We start from the raw sequence: 20,329 nt of genomic DNA, 5'->3' as shown, positions 1-20,329 counted from the left end.
AAAGTTGATATAATCACAAATTATCAAGGTGGTATCAACAGTGCGTTTGTACGAAATTAATCATTAAAGTGAATTCATCGCAGTTGGTGTTGGATAGAAAAATCGTTATACGATCGATTCGAGAGAAGATAAGTTCTACCATAAATGGCGATCACTGCTGTCACGAGCTGTCTGGGTCCCCCGCCTTTGCCACCTGGCAAACGCTTTCTACAGAAGTCTTCGAAGAAATTGTCCTCGACTTACAAAAGCTTCCGGGACCCAGCCGTCGAGGCGTGGATCCCGAATGGGTTCCTCGACATGTCAAAAACGAAGCTTCGTCCACGCGAACACGGTTCGGTGATCTGTACGATAACCAACAGCAATCTGTTCAGGAGTTGTTCAGAAGGAAACTTGAGTGCGCGCAAAACGAGCGCGCTGCTGTCCGCTACGCCGCTTGACAAGTGCATCCAGGCGATTTATGGCAGTTGGAAGAACCTCATGCACCGTAAGTGTAACGCTCCGCGAACGTTGCCCGACTAATCACGGTGGAAAACAGGTCGAATAAATTAGACGAGCGATCGGCTGGTAAAGTTACAACATAACGAAACACCGAGAGTATGGCAAAAGTTCGAAACATGTTAAATAACGCAATACGCCTAGAAAGGACGAAACATTGAATCTGTTGACGCTTTACCGGCCGATAGCGTTTGAACATGTAATTCAATTTAACGCTAGGTTTACAGAGCACAGTCATTTAGACTCGTTTCAAATTTCGGAAGGTTTTACAGAAACCGTTAATATTTTTCGCCAACCACTTATGCTGATTTTTATCTATGTATATGTCGCAGGGAAATGATAAAAATAGAGATTTGATCAAATCCCTAAGGTAGATGATCAATTCACAGAAGATGTTAACACTTTATTTACAGGGAGCCTATTTATAGGCTCTTTAATTGCAATATTTAGCTTCTCGAATTTATTTACTGTGTCGATGGTTGTCTACTTACGATGTTCAGTTTTTGGAAACAGACTTGACTGTCAATATACCTAGTAATAGTATGAAGGAATTATTCTCAGCCTAAATTGCCATATGCTACTGTAGAAAATTCTTTTTTGAATTAATGACTGTCTCTAAATAGCCCGGTAGATAAAGTGTTAAAATAACAACTCTGTGAAGTGATTTCCCTCTACAGAAAGTAAGTGATTTGATCAAATCCCTTGACTGTTTTAGTGAAAAGATGGAATAATATTGTTCAGATATTAAAAGTATTAATTTAGTAAATCATGCGTTATTAAGTGTAGAGTAGGTAATGCAACAATAGTCGTAGAAACATAAATTATTTATTCGAAACTAATTAGCAAAAGAAATAGGTAATTAAAAAAGTAACGTACTTTGTAACTCGAGATGCCACAAATCGACAACGTGTTTTAATAAAAATGAATTATTATTTATTAATTACATTCCCTAAAAGTATTCTTTTTGTTTTTTGTTTTTTTAAATATCAACTTAGGTACCTATTTCTTTTGCTAATTAGTCTCGAATAAATAATTTATGTTTCTATGAGTATTGTTGTATTACCTATTCTACTTTTAATAACGCATGATTTACTAAATAAATACTTTCAATATCTAAACAATATTATTTCATCTTTACACTGAAACAGTTAAGGGATTTGATCAAATCACTTACTTTCTTTAGAGAAATGACCTTACGGAGTTGTTATTTTAACATCTCCCGTGAATAGATCATCTACCTTAGGGATTTCATCAAATCTCTATTTTTATCATTTCCCTGCGACATATATGAAAAGACAAACATATATCTGAATTCATTTTTGCTTAAGCCTCATTAATTTTAGTAAATCAATTACACTTGTTAATGCATTACTTCAGTTATAGAAAACTAATAAGAAATCGCAATGAACCTAATGTTAATAATATTTTATTATTTTCGTAAGATTAGTGTCGTATAAAATTTATTACATCATTGGAATCGTTTTGTAATTAATTTATATATAGTAGTTCATCACTCATGTAATCATGGGAGCATATAATGCTATCTCAGTAATAGATAATAAGTTACTGTTTGCCATTGGAAAAGAACGACTGATAGACTCTCGGGAAAAAAATGTAACAGCTTTACATGTTTTATGAAAAAGTTATCTATACAATTTGTTGGGTGGAAGAAAATGTGCCACGTGATATAGGAGTTTAAGTAGAATATTTATTTATTTTTAGAAGAAAAATTACACAGATTCATATGTGTAATAATTAGGCTGCGGATTTTATGCATTTATGACGTACAGTAATTTATCAAAAATACGAAAAAACATATACAATTTATGTAGGATATATTCTATCATTAATATTATAATATTGTTACTTCATTTTGCATAAATGCACATACCCTTTGTTTACGTTTAGCATCTATTTATTATATTAGTTTATGTCGTAAATGGATAAAATCCGCATTCTGGTAATAACCATAGAAATAACCAGTTTAGCTGATTAGACATGACTTTGGTTATTTAAAAATAACTTAAAACTAAACCTAAAATTAATTTGACAAAGTCATATGTTACATATTCTCTGACAGTTAATACTAATTCGTTTCTAGCAAAATTTAGTTGGCTATAGTTAGTATAGCTTATAGCAAAAGTAATGGTAATGCAGAATTCATTTTTTTTGTCCCAGCAATTACACATTCAATTTTTAATTTTCAATTATTGCATTTAATCCATATATTAAGTTTCTGTTTTATAGTTTGTTTAGTGTATTCCGAGGCTTAAGTTCCTTTGGAAACTTGTAAATCTTGATGGCAGCTGTTTTGTTGATTCTGAAAGCAGTCGTTTTATTTATCTTAAATAAAGATATATTTTTTTGTTATTATTGTGGTACTTAGAGATTATTTGTGATTAATTGTGATTAACCTACAAGCTAAAAAGTGTGAATATCGATAAAGGATAACTTTACCATACCGGTTGAATAACGCCAGTATAAGTGAATCATAATTTTACCCTACCGGCAGACAATGCATTAATGAGCAGTTCATTGTGAAAGTGCTGCATGTCAGTTATCTTTGACGATGCAAGACGTTTTGCACTTCAATCCAAAGATAAGTGATCATTGACTTGCTGTATGCTTCTGATGGTCGTCTATAAGTCTTTTTGTCAGATGTTTGAAGAATATAGACATTAATTGAAGAAAGATATATTTCTTATAATGGTAATTGGATTTACCATTAATATCAATTTTTAAATGCGTTCCTGCACAGTGATAGAGCTTGAAATACTGACCGCAATGATTGATATGTAATCTTTAATGCTTCTAGTAAGTAATTTAGAAATTATTGGAAGTACAATCTTTAAAATGTATTTATATTTGCTATATCACTCGACCTCTTTGCAACAATGACAATGTAATATAATTAAGCCTAGTTCCAAGTTCATTAAAACGATGCTTATACGTCTATGTCCTCTGAAAGTATAATAGGAATATTCGAAATCAATTTTTGTCAGCTTGTATGCCTTGGAAATGTAGAACACTCAGTCGATATGAAATGTCGCTCTGTAGGCAATGTAGAACTCTGTTGATAAATCCTTCTAGTAGTTCATTTATTTGGGTTTGAAGTCATTACAATTTGGACTGTAGCATATCTTGGTCCAGTCTTTAGATTTACATCTTTACAAATCACATTTTATATTGGTAAACTATCATAATGTTTTAACAATAACAGTCTTTTTCTATTTTACTTAACTTCTTTTCATTTTTATTTCTTTGCACTTTTAGTTCGCTATTTCCTACGCCTAGGATAGTCTAATTTTTTTGCTTAGTCTATGCCATCTAATTAGGTATACATGTTGTAATCTATGTTGTATATGTATACATCATAGATTTATATATACAATTATGCAATATGTATACATCATAGATTTATATATACAAATATCTATCTATCCATGTTCATCTATAACCACGTTCAGTCCTATGGATCTAGATTTGTACTGTCACAGAATGCTTTAATTGCTTTAATTATTGTAGTTCTATTTACCTTAATTATTTCCATTATAATTTCCCTTACTAAATCTATTTCCTTTTTTAATCTTTAATCTCCTATTCTCCTTCAATCTCTCTTAATCTCCTGAATCACAATAAATCCTTCTATCACTTAGAGTTTTACACCAACGAGTCTTACCGACAGAATGTGCTACATTACCGACAAAGTAATCCACTGATGCCGAAGAAAGGAATTTGCTTCTCAATCTGTTTACAATCTATTCTTCTACATTCTTTCATTTGAGAAAGCAGGATGTAAATTTTTTCCGTCACCCTCCTTACTTTACCATCGGCTATTTTTACAACGATAACTTGTGTCATGGGATCCCAGCTAGAGTACAGGATCCAAAATGCGCCTTAGTTTCCATCTTACAATTAGTAGCAGAAATATAGAAATTAATATTACGATTATTTAGAGAGATGATTCCAGCGCAATAGATTTAAGTATTTTTCTAAATGACTTCTATTCATACGGTACACCTCGACTTGTGGGTATATAATTAACCAAATATTTTTGTAATGTCGATAATGCAAGTTGAAAGAGAGAGAAAATTGTACGTTTTACTTTTAGATTAACTTTTAAAATAATTAAATTAGATATGTTGTACTAGTACATTAAATACTAGTTAACGTTTATGTAATATACAGTGGGTGTAGAAAGTATTCGTACACCGATCAATTTTCAAAAAAAAACTGTGTGAAATTGTAATTTATTAACTCATCTTTTATAAACGATGACATTCTACATATTCTCGGAAATCTCTACAATAGATAGATCACAAAAAAATAGCTATTTATGTAAGTTGCGAAATTAACAAGAAAAAAACAATTAATCGATAGAAATATCGAAGCAATAAATATTCGCACGACTGTTTAATTTTTAAAACTTGATTTAAAAAAAAGAAATTTACATTAATTTACAAGTATTGGGTTGTCTGGAAAGTCCATGGCGATTTTTAGTAGGCGGTACAGGTCTGAATATATCGGAATGGTTGAAAACAAATAACATGTGGACATCCCTCAAAAGGTGAAAAAATTGTGGAACAAAATGGTACATATATAATTCAATAAATATACATATATCGAAATTCAAACGTGTCTTTGAATGTTTCTTAAAAATTGGCACGAACTTTCTGGACAACCCAATATATAATACTTCCTTCGTAGGATTTCCTTTTGATTTTATAATTATTGCAACTCTTCTAAGCATTAAATTAACTAAATTATTAGTTATTCGAAATGGGATCTTCTTCCCTTCTTCTATTAGAACCTTTTTTAAAAGTACTTCACTGGAAATTTGATGTTTTCTAATTCGTAAGATGCAATAAACTAATGTGTTTACGTTATAAACTCTACTGTATATGGTTCGTCATAAGAATCATACAAATACTTATTGCTTCTATACTTTTACCCACTTTTTGCATTTATTTGTTAATTTCACAAATTATATTAACTAGTAAATGTTGTTTGGACTATATCTATCTCAGAGATTTCCGAGAATACGTAAAATATCATTGATTATAAAAAAAGAAGTTAAGAAACTACAATTTCACACAAAAGTTTTTTGGAAAATTGATCGGTGTACGAATACATTCTACACCCACTGTAGTTCATTATGGGACCCGCTAGATAGTATAAAAAAAATGTAATGGTTAATTGGTCGGTAATTTACCAGCTGTAATTTGGTAAAATAAGCAAAATATATGCTTTACCGGTAAAGTCGAATCGCTAGGTGCTCGACCTCGTAGTATTTTCAGAGTGCGCGGGACATGTGGCCCTCTTCATCACATTTAATGCATTTACAAGCAAGTCTAGATCTAGAACATAAATGTGCGGCACGATCCACCTGTTTCCAAACATAGTACCGAAGTGCTTGGCCGTTAGGGCTCTTTATCGAGGGCGCTTCTGTCGCTGTTTGTTGAGGTCGCCCTCAAACGTGTTCTCGTCTTGCATAGTTTCACTCGGAGATCACCGAGTTATTCTTGTTAGGTTTATCACGACGGATTCGCTTCTGTGTACCGAGTACTTTTTTAAATTGTTGAATTGTTCAAATTATTTTTATAAGTGAAACACCATCCACACGACCCAATGTGCTGAGTACTTGGGTTGGGGGTTCAAGACGGTGTGGTGGGGAGGGTAAGATATGGGAAGAAGTTTAAATATTTGTAGATTCTACGCGATTTAACGAGATCTTTTTATTCCCCTGTTAAAGATGGCGGACAGCTCGGGTTTGAGAAAGTGATTTTATACTTTTATTTATTTATGTTGAGAGAGTATCAATGCATACAGTTAGGATTACCTTCAAAAAAGTAAAAAAATTACGCCAAGTACATGAAAAAGTGGAGGACTCAAGGAGTTATCATTGAACAATAGAAGATCCCTGTAAAAAAACTACAAGAAAATAGAAAAAAATGTGAAATCGAAATAAGCTACCAGATGATTTGCCTAGATTTCCGCGGCCTGGAAGTCAAATGCTTGGCGTGGCCAGGCAAGGCATTCTTAGATCAGCAATATTCATACTTTCTCTCTCACAAACTTTCAGATAATTTGTCAATTTAAAACTTTGACAATATCAGTACACTTACATTATTTTGCGTTTTAAAATAATTCTTATTCATCGACACCTTGATCTTGCCTGGCCACGCCAAGCATTTGACTTCCAGGCCGCGGAAATCTAGGCAAATCATCTGGCAGCTTATTTCGATTTCACATCTTTTTCTATTTTCTTGTAGTTTTTTATAGGGATCTTCTATTTTTCAATGATAACTCCTTGAGTCCTCCACTTTTTCATGTACTTGGTGTAATTTTTTTTTCTTTTTTGGAGTCTTTTATCGGATCTCACTTCTTTTTACAAATAATTTATTATATAGAATCTATTTTAAATTAAAAAAAATTAAATTCATATTTCTGTAAACTCTACATAAGAAGTCTAAATTATTATTTGTTTCTTCAATTGAATAGAGTAAAATAAAGGGAGAGGGGATAACAAAAGCGAATATATATGTATGTATATATATTTATTTATGTTGAGAAAGTATCAATGCATACAGTAAGCATTATGCATGTGTCATTTGTTTCATCTGTCTTCACTTGTTCTAATGAAGCTGTTGTGTGTAACCGCCATATCACGTTGTACTTTTATAACTACAATAAACCTTTATACAGTGTTTTCCTCACTATACCTTTGTATAGTGTTTTCACCTTAAAAGCTGCATCCCATTATCTGCCTGTTATTCTCACCTTTTCCTCACTTACTGGTTTCTAACAATTTATGTTACAAACTGTATGAAATTTCTTTATGAACTGTACTGCTTGTGAAAATGTTCGTGTAAATGAAACTCTATGTTAAAATTCGAATGACTTCTAGAAGGCTTCCTTGCTGACTACCGTGAGCAATAGAGGCTCTAATAGTGCCTCTGTTTCTCGAATGAGATAAGGCAACATTGAGTTGACTGTAAGAAAATATCGGTTTGTTTAGAAAAACTCCCACTGCTAATAGTCACAAAAAAGCTGGAATAATGGGGAACTGTTGACGTTTTAATTTAGATTGATTTAATTTTAATTAATTAAATATCTTTAATAAAATTTCTTACTTATTTGTTCAATGTTATTCAATTTTTCTTAGACAAGCTAGGAGTTTTTTTGAATATTCGATAGCATTTTACTCAACAAACAAAAGTGAATTTAACATGCGTTACTTGGACTATAAATTTTATATCAAATTAACCCTTTGTAGTCTAAGATAGTGAAAATTTTAAATAATTGTGAAAAGGAATTGGTTTAGAGTATAAAAAAAAATGTACTTTTCAAAATATCAATGTTATAGTTTATTAACTATTTATTGGACATTTTAGGGAGCGCAGTAACATTGAGTTAAAGGTAAAAGAAATACTTATGTGGTACGAAAAAATCTAAAACAATTGTTTTGTTTATTATAACATAATGCTACACCGCATTTTTTGCAAATGGTTTGTGATACTCTGATACTTGTGCGTTTGGGAAATTTGCAAACGATACAATATATTTCTACAGGACAATTAATCAAATAATTGTTTATAACCGATAAGATTGTTGAGATTATTTTTTTCAATTTCAGTTAATTTTTAAATAATTCAATCAGGCGTGTCTTTCAGGCATTTCGATGTTTTAATTTAAAATCAATGCATAAGGAATTAGTAACTTATTTTGATCTATACTGAATTTTTAATAATGCGCCATTTTTTTGTGGGAATACATTATACAGTATTAAGTTTGTCATAAAACATGTGTTTTCGGGACATTAAATAAATATGAAGGTCAAGTTTAACGTGTACCATAAATGGTGCAACGACACAAAGCGTGTTAATTGAAATCGTACAATGGGTGTAGAATGTATTCGTACACCGATCAATTTCCCAAAAAACTTTTGTGTGAAATTGTAATTTCTTAACTTCTTTTTTTTTATAATCAATGATATTTTACGTATTCTCGGAAATCTCTGAGATAGATATAGTCCAAACAATATTTACTAGTTAATTTAATTTGCGAAATTAACAGAAACTAACTCTTCTTAACTTCTTTTTTTTTATAATCAATGATATTTTACATATTCTCGGAAGTCTTTGAGATAAATACAGTCCGAACAACATTTACTAGTTAATGTAATTTGTGAAATTAACAAAAAAATGCGAAAAGTGGATAAAAATATAGAAGCAATAAGTATTTGTACGATTCCTATGACGAACTATTTAAAGTAGAGTTTGTAACGTAAACACGTTAGTTTATTGCTTCTTACGAATTAGAAAACATCAAATTTCCAGTGAAGTACTTTTAAAAAAGGTTCTAATAGAAGAAGGGAAGAAGATCCCACTTCGAATAACTAATAATTTAGGTAATTTAATCCTTAGAAGAGTTGCAATAATTATAAAATCAAAAGGAAATCCCACGTAGGAAGTATTATATACTCATAAATTAATGTCATTTTCTTTTTTAATTTTAATCCTGAATTAGGAGGTCTAAAAAAAACGGTTTTCGTGAATTATTTTAGGATGAAAAAAAATAATTAATTCTATCGAACATTTTCATACATATTTGAGTAGCCTGTAGAAATTTTTTCAACAAGAAATATTCAAATTGAGTCGACTGTGACGCACATTTGTAGAGCATCTCACAATTAAAACTTTCTATCGGCGGGAAAGATGCAGGTCGTAATTTTGGTTTGGCACAAAAAAACCAAAAGAAATTATTATTTTCATACATTTTTCTTCTATGTGAACTAAGAAAAACCCGCAAGAATGGTGAAATGTGAAATTACTGCAAGTTTGAAAAAAAAGAACGAGTTCTTTGGGTGAAAAAAATCACTTTAACTTGATAAAAACATTGTTTAAAATTTATTTGTATGAATTTTTGTAGTTCACATAGAAGAAAAATGTATGAAAATAAAAATTTCTTTTGGTTTTTTTTTTTGTGTCAAACCAAAATTACGACATGCATCTTTCCCGCCGATAGGAGGTTTTAATTATGACGTACACTACAAATGTGCGTCACAGTCGACTCAATTTGAATATTTCTTGTTGAAAAAATTTGTACAAACTATTCAAATATGTATGAAAATAGGAAAAAAAGTTCGATAGAATTAATCATTTTTTTTCATCCTAAAAAAATTCACGAAAAACCGCTTTTTTTAAACCTTTCAATTCAGGATACCCCCTCAAATGATGTTTTAAAAATTAAACAGTCGTGCGAATACTTATTGCGTCAACATTTCTATCGATTAATTCTTTTTTTCTTCTTAATTTCGCAACTTACATAAATAGCTATTTTTTTTTTTATACTCTATCTATTCTAGAGATTTCCGAGAATATGTAGGATGTGATTGTTTATCAAAAATAAGTTAATAAATTACAATTTTACATGGTTTTTTTGGAAATTGATCAGTGTACGAATACTTTCTACACCCACTGTATGTATTTCCACTTGAGATAAACAAAATCAAATATACTCCATACTATTTGCGTTAAAAAAAAAAAGAAAAAATCTGAAGTTCCATTTGAAAAACCCTTTATTTGAACCTGGCCCTTATCTAATCAAGGAATGTATACAACGTATGTGTAGTTGGCGGCATGAACCGGCCGTCCAAAGCAGTGACCCAGGCGAAGAAAGTGGCACCACCGGCTGTACCCGATGTGTTTCGACATTCAGGCTCCTCTTTTGGTTCCGCTGGATATGCAAGCAGCGAAGATAGTTGTTTCCTGCCCGGAAGTGGATCAGGCGGAACAGCGGACGATGGCTCTTACGGGATGCCATCTGGAAAGAGTCCGGGACCTATTTTCACTCATACTGGCTTCGCCTTTCCACCAGTCGTGGGCAAATATGCTCATGCTGAGGATCAAGGTGTGATGTTTGATTATGTTATTCATTTGTCATTTTTAGACTGCGGAATTTATGCATTTATGATATAAAATAATAGTACGAATACATGCTAAACACACCCATGTATGTGCATTTACATATAATATTGTACACGTAAGGAATATACGAATAATACAGCACAATATAGGATCATTCCAGATTTCACGTAAAATCAGACACTGAATGAAGCAGCATCTCAGACTTTGTGCAAGTTTCAGTACGTTGCAGTCTTTAGTAATACTTAAATCTTTACACTTGTAAGATCCATAATTTTTGAAATTTCGGAAAATCTTTCGAGGTACGTTTAAGTGTCACCAAAGACTGCAACATACTCAAATTTACACAAAATCTGAGATAGATCATCGAAGAATGGAGTTCTCGATCCTCGTTTACCTGCGACAGTCACGGAGGTCGCTTGTTGATGAATAGAAAGGGAAGGGTGATCAATAATCGACTGACGGTTTATTCAAGTGCTCATTGGATCCATCGAGAAAATAATTCGCGAAACATTAATATTACAGCAAAATCATATTCCTCAAAATTACTTCAACAAGTATTGTTAATAATTGATTTAACTGTTGTCAGAAATTAATTTTTAGTTATTACAACCAATAAATATTAAAGTATAGAAATTAAAATATAATTATAATATAAATATAAATATTTAAATATAGAAAAATTTCCCACAATTAATGCCTTCAATGAATGCTTGTTCTGAACCGTGATTGTTATTAATATTTAAGCAAATACTAAGTATTACTTTATAAATGTTGAATTAATTCTGAGATACAATTTTAACTGCATCCCAAAGTTTCAGATTGTTATTCCAATGTTTCTTGAGAAAGTAATATTCACAAACATGGAAAGTATTAAATGTTGATTAAACGTATTCTTAGAAAATTTGTGTAATTTTTATTACTTGCACTACAACGTACAACGTACATTATGTATATTCTACATTATTGTACGTCATAAATGCATAAATCCTCAGTCATGATCATTGTAACGATCGTTTAACTGTTTGCGACAAAGGAACATATAATAATTATTCCCTAAAAAAATTGATCAATTATTTTTAAAGAGCAATCATTCGTTTATAAACGATATTCTCTGTAAAAATTGTATTGTTTCTTAAAAAGTTTCCTTGTTATTTTTCTTGGCAATGAATAACAAAACCCTAATGTTGCTTAAAAACAATTACAGCTAATATTACGTAATACTAATATAATTAGAAAACGGTTTAGAAAATTGCAATCAAGTCCATTTCATAGCTGAAACGCCAAAATGAATACATTGCCACTAATATAATATAATATATTTTATAATATATATTTTAAATTAATATATTTATTATATAATTAAGCATACTTAAGAAACTCATATTTTCCAAAGAAACAAAGAAACTCTAAAGAAACTTTCATCTGAATTGGATAAGAATTGTAGGGATTATAGGAAAATTATGTTCGCAAATTTTGAATGTTGTATTATCAATTAGTGTACAATAACTGTTTTAAATTGTAACATACATCTGATTGTTTTTCAGGAATCGACATGACTCAAAGCCCCGGTAGAGATAGCCCAGGTAGTTCAGGATCAGGTTCTGGCTCCAGGCATTCTACCGCTTCGTTAGATTCTGGTAGGGCCTCCGGTTATCATCTGGGTCCTAGAGGACCCGGTGCGCTTGCTTCGTCTCCCAGGTGTTCTATAAGCTCGCTCGGCAGTCATCCAGATAGGCCAGCAGATCTCGATGTCGTTCATGCTTGGTTGACTGAACTCCAGTTCGAGGAATACTTTCAATTATTTGCTTCCGCTGGTTATGATCTTGCTACTATAACGCGTATGACGCCAGAAGATCTGACGGCTATAGGTAGATAAATACCTAATTAAACAAGTTAGAGTAAAAGTGTCTTAGCGTCGTTCATGCATCAAGTTACGTAGATAATTGCTTGTGAGATATAAATCCAGTTTAAAGACAGGAAATAATCTATTATTAGCATGTATTTAAATATATTTAAACTTTTAATATTTCATTTTATACATCGACTCTAGATGTGGATATTTTTAAAGGCCAAAATTTGTTTACATCTATAAATTTTCATTACCATGCGATACGTTTATATTTGTATTTTTTTTTGGAGAACTTTAAGATTATCCAACAGTTTTGTATTTAAAATGGGTTGTAATTAAGATAATGTGCGTTTCCAGGAATTAAGAAGCCTAATCACAGAAAACGTTTGAAAGCGGAAATAGACAATTTAAATATTGGAGATGGATTGCCAGAACATATTCCTGGTTCCTTAGAGGAGTGGCTTAGGCTTCTACGACTCGAAGAATACCTCGGTGCTCTTCACCAACAGGGTATGCGTTCGGTAGAAGACGTAACGACTCTTACTTGGGAGGATCTTGAAGACATTGGTATTGTACGATTGGGCCATCAGAAGAAGTTATTGTTGGCAATTAAGAGAGTGAAAGATATTCGTGCCGGTAAACGTATACAACCTTTAGATCTTGCACGACTACCGCCGCATCCTGGGCAAACACAGGTAAACAAATGTTTTATATTTCATTATCCCAAATAGTAACAAAAATACGAGAATAGTGTAACAATTTATTGTCTTTTACGTGTCAATTAATTTGGCTTTACATTCATGAAGTGAAGAGCTTTACATTCTTTACAACTTCTGTATCATTTATTTGAATAAGCTGAAAATATTTAAAAGCAAATTGTTAGTATACACTTGTTTCCTTATATTTAGATCATTTTAATTATACTTTTAGGACGTAGTTATTCAACGAGGAGGTCCCGATTTGCCGTCACCCGATGAAGATTGTTCATCGCCTGTTTTGAGGTCCTTCCAGAGAGGAGGAAGCGATACCACGTCCAACACTGCATGGAGAAGTATGTACGCTGCCTTGCCAGCTGATTATAATATTGTTGGACGTTCTGGTTCACGAGGAAAGTCCTTAGAAAGCTTAGAAGATGCACCGCTTGGATATCCTCCATCTCCAGCACCTTCTACGCACCCACAACCTATTGAATGGCGTCCACGCAGTTTCGAGGATGGTGATCTCACGCCTACAAACGACACTTCTATTGTGGAAGCCGGTGGTGGAACTCTTCCACGTCCAAGACATTGCCTTGTTCGTCCACGACCCATAGCCAAGGTAATAACGATATATACGTTTGTTAATTTTACTATATTTTTAAGGATCCTTCCAAGTTAGATAACACGATGTTATTTTTGTTAACATAAACCATTATATCATACAAATATAAATTATATTATACAAATTTACTATTATTACAAATTTTACTCAAATCGTAGTAAATAAATTTACCATTAAATTTTGATTGCAGGTCACAGCAACTCCAGGGCAATTCAAGTCACTACCAAGAGACTTCGATAATAAATATCAACTAACTTATGGACTTGAAAGTAGTCCACATCTTCCGAAGCGTTGTCCCCCATCTCCTCCAAGACGCCAGAGTTCTAGAGAAAGTAGTTCTTCTGTCGTTGGTGTTGGTGGATCGGGAGTTGGCGATGTTGTAATAGATTGCAGCGGACCTGTACCAACTGCTTCTTGTGAGGATCATCATATACATCATCATCAACATCGTCACTTGCTTCATCATCCCTCACCTCCGCCACCAGCACCGGCACCAGCACCATCAACTCCACCGCAAATGAATCGACCATCTTCTTCCATGTCTCGTTCTTGGGGTAGTGTTAGTGCTAATGTGAACGAGGAACATGAATTAATAGCGTCTCTCGCTTTGCAACATCGTAATGGTTCTGATGCCAGCTTTAAGGTACTTCACTTTATACAATTTTTATAAAATCTTTTTGTATTTTAAACTATACATCACTAAAATAGGTGTTATTTGAAATTTACTGTCAAAATTTACACATGTAAATTGTTATAATTTTTATACAGCATATGTTTATATTAACGTTTGAAAATATTATGTTCGTTTCAGTCAAGTTCCAGTACAGAATCTGATTCAATTCCTTTTGCAAATGAAAACGCTGGGACGATAAAGCAGAGGTCTGCACGAGCCCAAGAATATGCAAGTAACAACTCTAACAACAGTCTTCAGAGTCATGTAATAAGTCATCATTCCAGTGGTAGCGAACCTGCAGATGTATTGAACGACATCGGAAATATGCTTGCAAATCTCACTGATGAACTTGATGCCATGCTCGAGGAAGAAAAACGTCAGGGTCTGAATTCGTAATCATCATTGTCTTCATTATCTTTTTTCACTTACGTTAAACAACGTTATCACAAAGCATAAAATTTCGGCAATAGAAGCGATTAATAGAAATTGATTTTCTACGCTGTGGCGTATATAGTAGATCATGCGCAAATAATATTTGCAAAATTAAATAGAACGTATCATATATTAATACGAATTTTAAACTTTCCCGACTTCGCAACGATCATGTTAAAATGAAAATATTCGGCGATAGACAAACTTCCTACTACTTTTCATTGCATTAACCTACGACACACGTTATATTACACAAAAAGTAATATCCTGTTGTAATTGTATGAGTTAATGTAGTGAATCCCTCCACACTTTTATGATTTAAATTTTATCAGTTTTCTCTTATTTCTTTCTTAATTTTATTTTTCCATAGAATCAAGCTTCTTATTTTTCTATCAAAATATTATGAAGTTTCCAGAGACATCTAAACGTTGCATAATCTTTGTGACCGTTGTATTTCTTCAAAGTACTTATTACGTTATTCTTATTCAAATTCTTTTTCTTTTAGTCACACTGCTTGTATCAAACGCGATATTGTGATCACGAGTGATTGCCTGCTTCATATGACGGGTATTGGCAGCTGAGTTTTCGTGATTTGACAATATATACATAGTTATATGGGAGAAAGTACATTTAAATAAAAATACGTTTAATAAGTATGATTAACAATTATGCCTTAAAAATAAAACTACAAGCAACATAAATGTAGTTCAGGTCCATACACTAAGCGTACATTTTACAATTACACAGCACAAAGACTGATACTTCTTCTCTGGAAATTTCATTAATATCAACATATATACATTCCAGCTAATATATTTCCTCTTCCACTTCCGTCCTTTGCTAAAACGATAGCATGTTAGATCGGGACCTTCGTAACTGTTAGACATTTTGAGGTTAGTATGATACGAAGAAGTAAAGTTCTGCATCTCTTTTCCACAATAAAGTACTTTGAAAATATAATTCTTCCAATACTGTCAAAGAAGGATATTACTGACTCAAATTGTTTTGATAATGAAGCATAATTATATCTTTGTCTATATTATGGTACAATTTCTATAAGAGTGTACGATAGTTTATATGAAAAAATTTACATCTTCCATTATTTGAACTTCAAAAAAGTTCTCTTAAGACTGAGAACAAACCAACATAAACATTTGACTGCCAATTGAATTTTAAGATAATACAATTTAATACAGAATCATATGCGCTGTATGCCAATTAACATTTTATATTTATTATCCGTACTAATATAGTGATGTATGTAACTCGCTATTGTTACATGGTGCACAGAAGCATGTGGAAGGTACACAACGTATCCACATATACATATGAAATCAAAGTAATCGTAGTAGTGGAATGTCGTCGAAACAAAGTGTTCGGATACCCCTAAATCCAAATATGATGCTGATATGTACTGAGACTTGTGCATAAAATTTTATGCATAGACTTTATTGTAGCAACGTGTGCGTGTGTGTGTATCTGTGTACACACGCGCGCGTGCGGCGCGATTACGTATATACAGAGTGTTCCAGTTGACAATGGCCACAGAAGAACTTAATAAAAACAATTTTTTATTACAAATTGTTAATTATCTCCTTCAGTAGTGATATTATGAAAAAATGTTTTATACGTAATTTAAATAATTTTGAAAGGCCTTGCTAAGACCTTTTCTTTCAAGTGTCATATATTCCATATTTTCAGATTTTTTAAGATACAGTTTACTGCAAAGATCTGCGCAGGTATCTTTTAATATGGAGACGCATATTTTTATCAAGAATCATAATTTCGAACATTTAAAAATCGTATTATTAAGCTTGAATGCATATCGACGTTAAATACAATATATAAAAAAATATTTACTTTATGTAAAAGAAAGTATGTGACCTTCAAATGCCTAGAAAACAATCAATTGCATTAAAATATTTGTATATCATATTCGCATTTTTAAACTATTCAAATCACGTGTGAAACAAATTTCCATATTATTATAACTAAAGAGGATAATTACGATGCCTGTGTGGAGTTGGACACCTTGTATATTTCTATACACACATTTGTATGTGATGATCCCAGATGTCAATGTGCTCGAATGTTCTTCAAGGTTTCAAGTGTTTGAAATCTATACAATATTCATTCATTCTTGCTATCCTTTATGTTATCATATTTCTTCAAGAACATTTTGCAAATCTTTATAACGCACTTTCAAGAATATTCTGTATCTTTGGTTTGAATACAAATATTTTATCTTTCAGTTCATATATCGACCATCGGATCCTCATATATAAATGCATACAGTGTTACAGTGGGACATTATAGTAATTAAATGTTTTACATTCTTTAAGTAGTATGAACTTGTTGTTGTCTCTGTACGAATCAGTTTCATAATTAAAACGTAAACAAATGCATTGCGGTGAACTGAATTATAATATCATTCCTTTGATACATTTTATTTTTAATCTTAAAATATGGGTCGTTATTCATATTCGAATCCAATTATACTATATCATAATGAGAAGAGAACATGTGGTAGAATATATACAAGATTTTGAAATAAACTTAAAACTTAGGTTAATCAATTAAACATCAGGGCTGCACTACTGTGGCCTGCAGACTTGTTAACTATTGTAGGTATATAGTAGGTATATATATATATTATATATCAGTTTAAGCAGTGTACTTAGGGAAAATGTTCTGCGGTGCTGCAAATTTATAAATTTATGATTACATATTTTTACTTTTGATTATTATTGTATATTGTTACATTACAAGTTGGAGAATCTGTTTGAATCATGAATGAATAATGATAAGCGGCGCAAACTTTTGATGCATATACATAGGTTTTATAACATTCGACTTGTTCTTAACGAATGGAAGTGCTTAAAATATCTCATGAATTACTGGAAGCTTTTGCACCAAGTTACTTTTAAGAATACAATTAATTTATGCTACTCTATACATTTAAACAGCGTATTTGAATAAAAGAAATTATTGAATCCTCAAATGATTAATAAGTGCAAATCCATTTTTGTATTTATGATAAATAATTATTTAAGTTTTAGACATTCAAAGGATTAGGACTGTTATTAATGTCAGGGCATCACATTGAGTGCACTGAACAAGAAGTATCCTATAAAGATAACCATTCAAAATGAAAGTGTTGGAATCATTCATTCATGTTTAGATAATAATGTATTTTATACAAAAATAATTAACAGTATAAAGTAAAAGATTACGGTGACGCAAATATTGAAATAGTATTAACGCTAATGTGGCGAAGGACGAAGAAGTAGATAATTAATAAATAATAGCAGGAAATGAAACATTTTATACTAACACCATGTGATTGAATAACGATATTTGTTTTCATAGTGTATAAACTGACAAACACAACAGAAGGTAACGCACACTGCCGATTTTTATATTGTAGTTTCATGTTACCACGATATGGCAACATACATACAAACGTCAGGAATTTTAAGTACTTTACAACATGAAATCAGTATAGATATCACTCAAAGCATTAAGTATGCATAATTTTCACTGTTATATTTCATATTTATTTGGATATATTTCAATTATAAAGTGTGCACTGAAGATACGAAGAATAATTTTATTTCATTTTGGAAGTATTATTTTAAGTAAACTATGTTAAAGTTATTTTACTTGTAAAGAAATAATAATATAATGAAAAATACTTTATTTAACACATATAAATAATAACGTGTGTATTACAATATAACATTAGAAGTGCTTAATCAATAGCATCATTATTATTTTTCGATAAAGAGGAGTTTACAAATTAAATGCATTTATTAATTAAGTACATATTAATATATTTACTTAAGATAATACATTCCATTAACTAATAAAGCTATGTATTAAAAATTCAGAACTGTCTATAGCACGATTCTCCCAATCACAGAAACTTATACCTTCTACTGTTTTTTATTCACTGCCTTTTCTTTATACAAGTAGTCAATAATGAATGATACTGTAAAGACAATTCAATTATTGGCTGGTTTTTAGGCAGCTAATTCAAAATTCCTAAAGGCGCATTGCTTCTACGTGGTGTATACATATTATACATATATAAATATTATATAAATAATAAATAAAAATATAGATATGAATATATATTTATATTCATATTTGTATTAAATTAGTCATAGTTTTTGTACAAACGTATGCGTCGCTGCAGTTTTCTTCAGCGAACCTAATACCCGCCTAACTGCATTTTATAATTACTTGAGACCCCTCCTACTTTCAATGTTAGTTTAAATATATTACTTGGTTTTCCAATTATGATGCCTTCATCATAGATCTTTAAATAAAACTAATTGATAAACCTAGTTTTTAGTGTTTTTCAGTGCATACCTACAATGATTTATTATTAATTTTATATTAAATAGAATTTCATGTCAAACATGCGTTGCACAAATACGAAACGTAATATAAAAAGAAAGTATTGCTTTCATATCTTATGCTAACTAAATAACAGAGGAAAATTCATAATAAGCAGAATTGACTTTTCCTCTACACTTGTACTGTCTATTAAGTTTTTCATTCAGAAACAAGAATAATGTTTCATCACAATATCATAACTTCAGAACTAACTCCATTTTAGATCATTCTAAGTAACATAAACTGCAATACAGTGATTACTATAAAATAAGTATTACTATTTAAATGCGAAGATAAAGAAATCTGTAAAATATTCATACATTGCCTTTTCTTATTTTCAGATATTAAATTCTTTTTAAAAATTTTTGATTGAAATTGTATGAGCTGGATTTTGATCACTGATGTGTTTGTGTAAATTACATTACTTTTAATGTAAAATCAATAAGCAATACTAACTATTAAAATACATTCACAAATATTGTTAGAATACTAATATCAATTTTAAGCATTGTATTACTTTAAAGTATATAAGTTACATTTGTTTAATATGAAAATAAAATAGCACTCTACTTCTTTTTTTAATTAAACCTTGAATAAATAGTTTTATATCTTATAATCTTCAAACACAATATTGCAAAGAAGGATAATGTATTACTGCATCATTGTGATATAAATGTTATTTATAACAAATTGAATGCTACATGATACATTGTTAAATACAATAAATTAAAAGTAGTGTTTTGGAATGTTTAAGTAATACAAAATATTACAAAACGTAATACATAATTAGGATCGATATGAATTTTATTAATTCTATACAAGCAACAATTATAAAAAAGAAAATTTATTCAAAGAGATTAATATAATATTAAATGAATGATTTATGTAAACCAAGATTTAATAAAATTAGAAAATGGCGGGACTTTGAGTTAAAATTTAACGGCAAGTTATGTCAAATATAAAGAATGTTATAGTGGTCTTAAATCACGAAGTTTCATGGTCCTCTTCAATAGAATAGAAATATTAAATTCGATAAACAAATGAATTTTACGATGATATCAGAACAATTTTGTAAAGTATATATAATGTCATTGGAAAATTCCTGACAGGCTTATACGGTTTCTAAATTATGAAATTGAATTATAAAGGAGATGGAAGCATAGTAGTAATAATAAACAATAAAACTATACATTTGTATTTGAAAAACTTAGTTTCGTTTCTGTTATATTA

General features: G+C 31.0%; 1 protein-coding gene across 1 annotated transcript in view; it reads left to right on the top strand.

Moving 5' to 3' along the window:
* The window catches only part of LOC128896126 (caskin-1), a 26,853-nt gene extending 9,750 nt beyond the window's left edge, over positions 1-17,103 (top strand). Inside the window, exons 2-7 of the mRNA XM_054159346.1 lie at positions 10,129-10,407; positions 11,969-12,292; positions 12,631-12,968; positions 13,204-13,590; positions 13,784-14,236; positions 14,405-17,103. Of these exons, the coding sequence (XP_054015321.1) occupies positions 10,129-10,407; positions 11,969-12,292; positions 12,631-12,968; positions 13,204-13,590; positions 13,784-14,236; positions 14,405-14,662 (2,039 nt within the window). The 3' untranslated portion in view covers positions 14,663-17,103. The remainder of the gene's footprint in view (positions 1-10,128; positions 10,408-11,968; positions 12,293-12,630; positions 12,969-13,203; positions 13,591-13,783; positions 14,237-14,404) is intronic.
* Positions 17,104-20,329: the final 3,226 nt, after the last annotated feature.

The sequence above is a fragment of the Hylaeus anthracinus genome, unplaced genomic scaffold, assembly GCF_026225885.1.
Source record: "Hylaeus anthracinus isolate JK02 unplaced genomic scaffold, UHH_iyHylAnth1.0_haploid 0, whole genome shotgun sequence".
In the NCBI taxonomy this organism is placed as follows: domain Eukaryota; kingdom Metazoa; phylum Arthropoda; class Insecta; order Hymenoptera; family Colletidae; genus Hylaeus; species Hylaeus anthracinus.
This window is presented reverse-complemented; position numbering and strand designations above follow the sequence as displayed.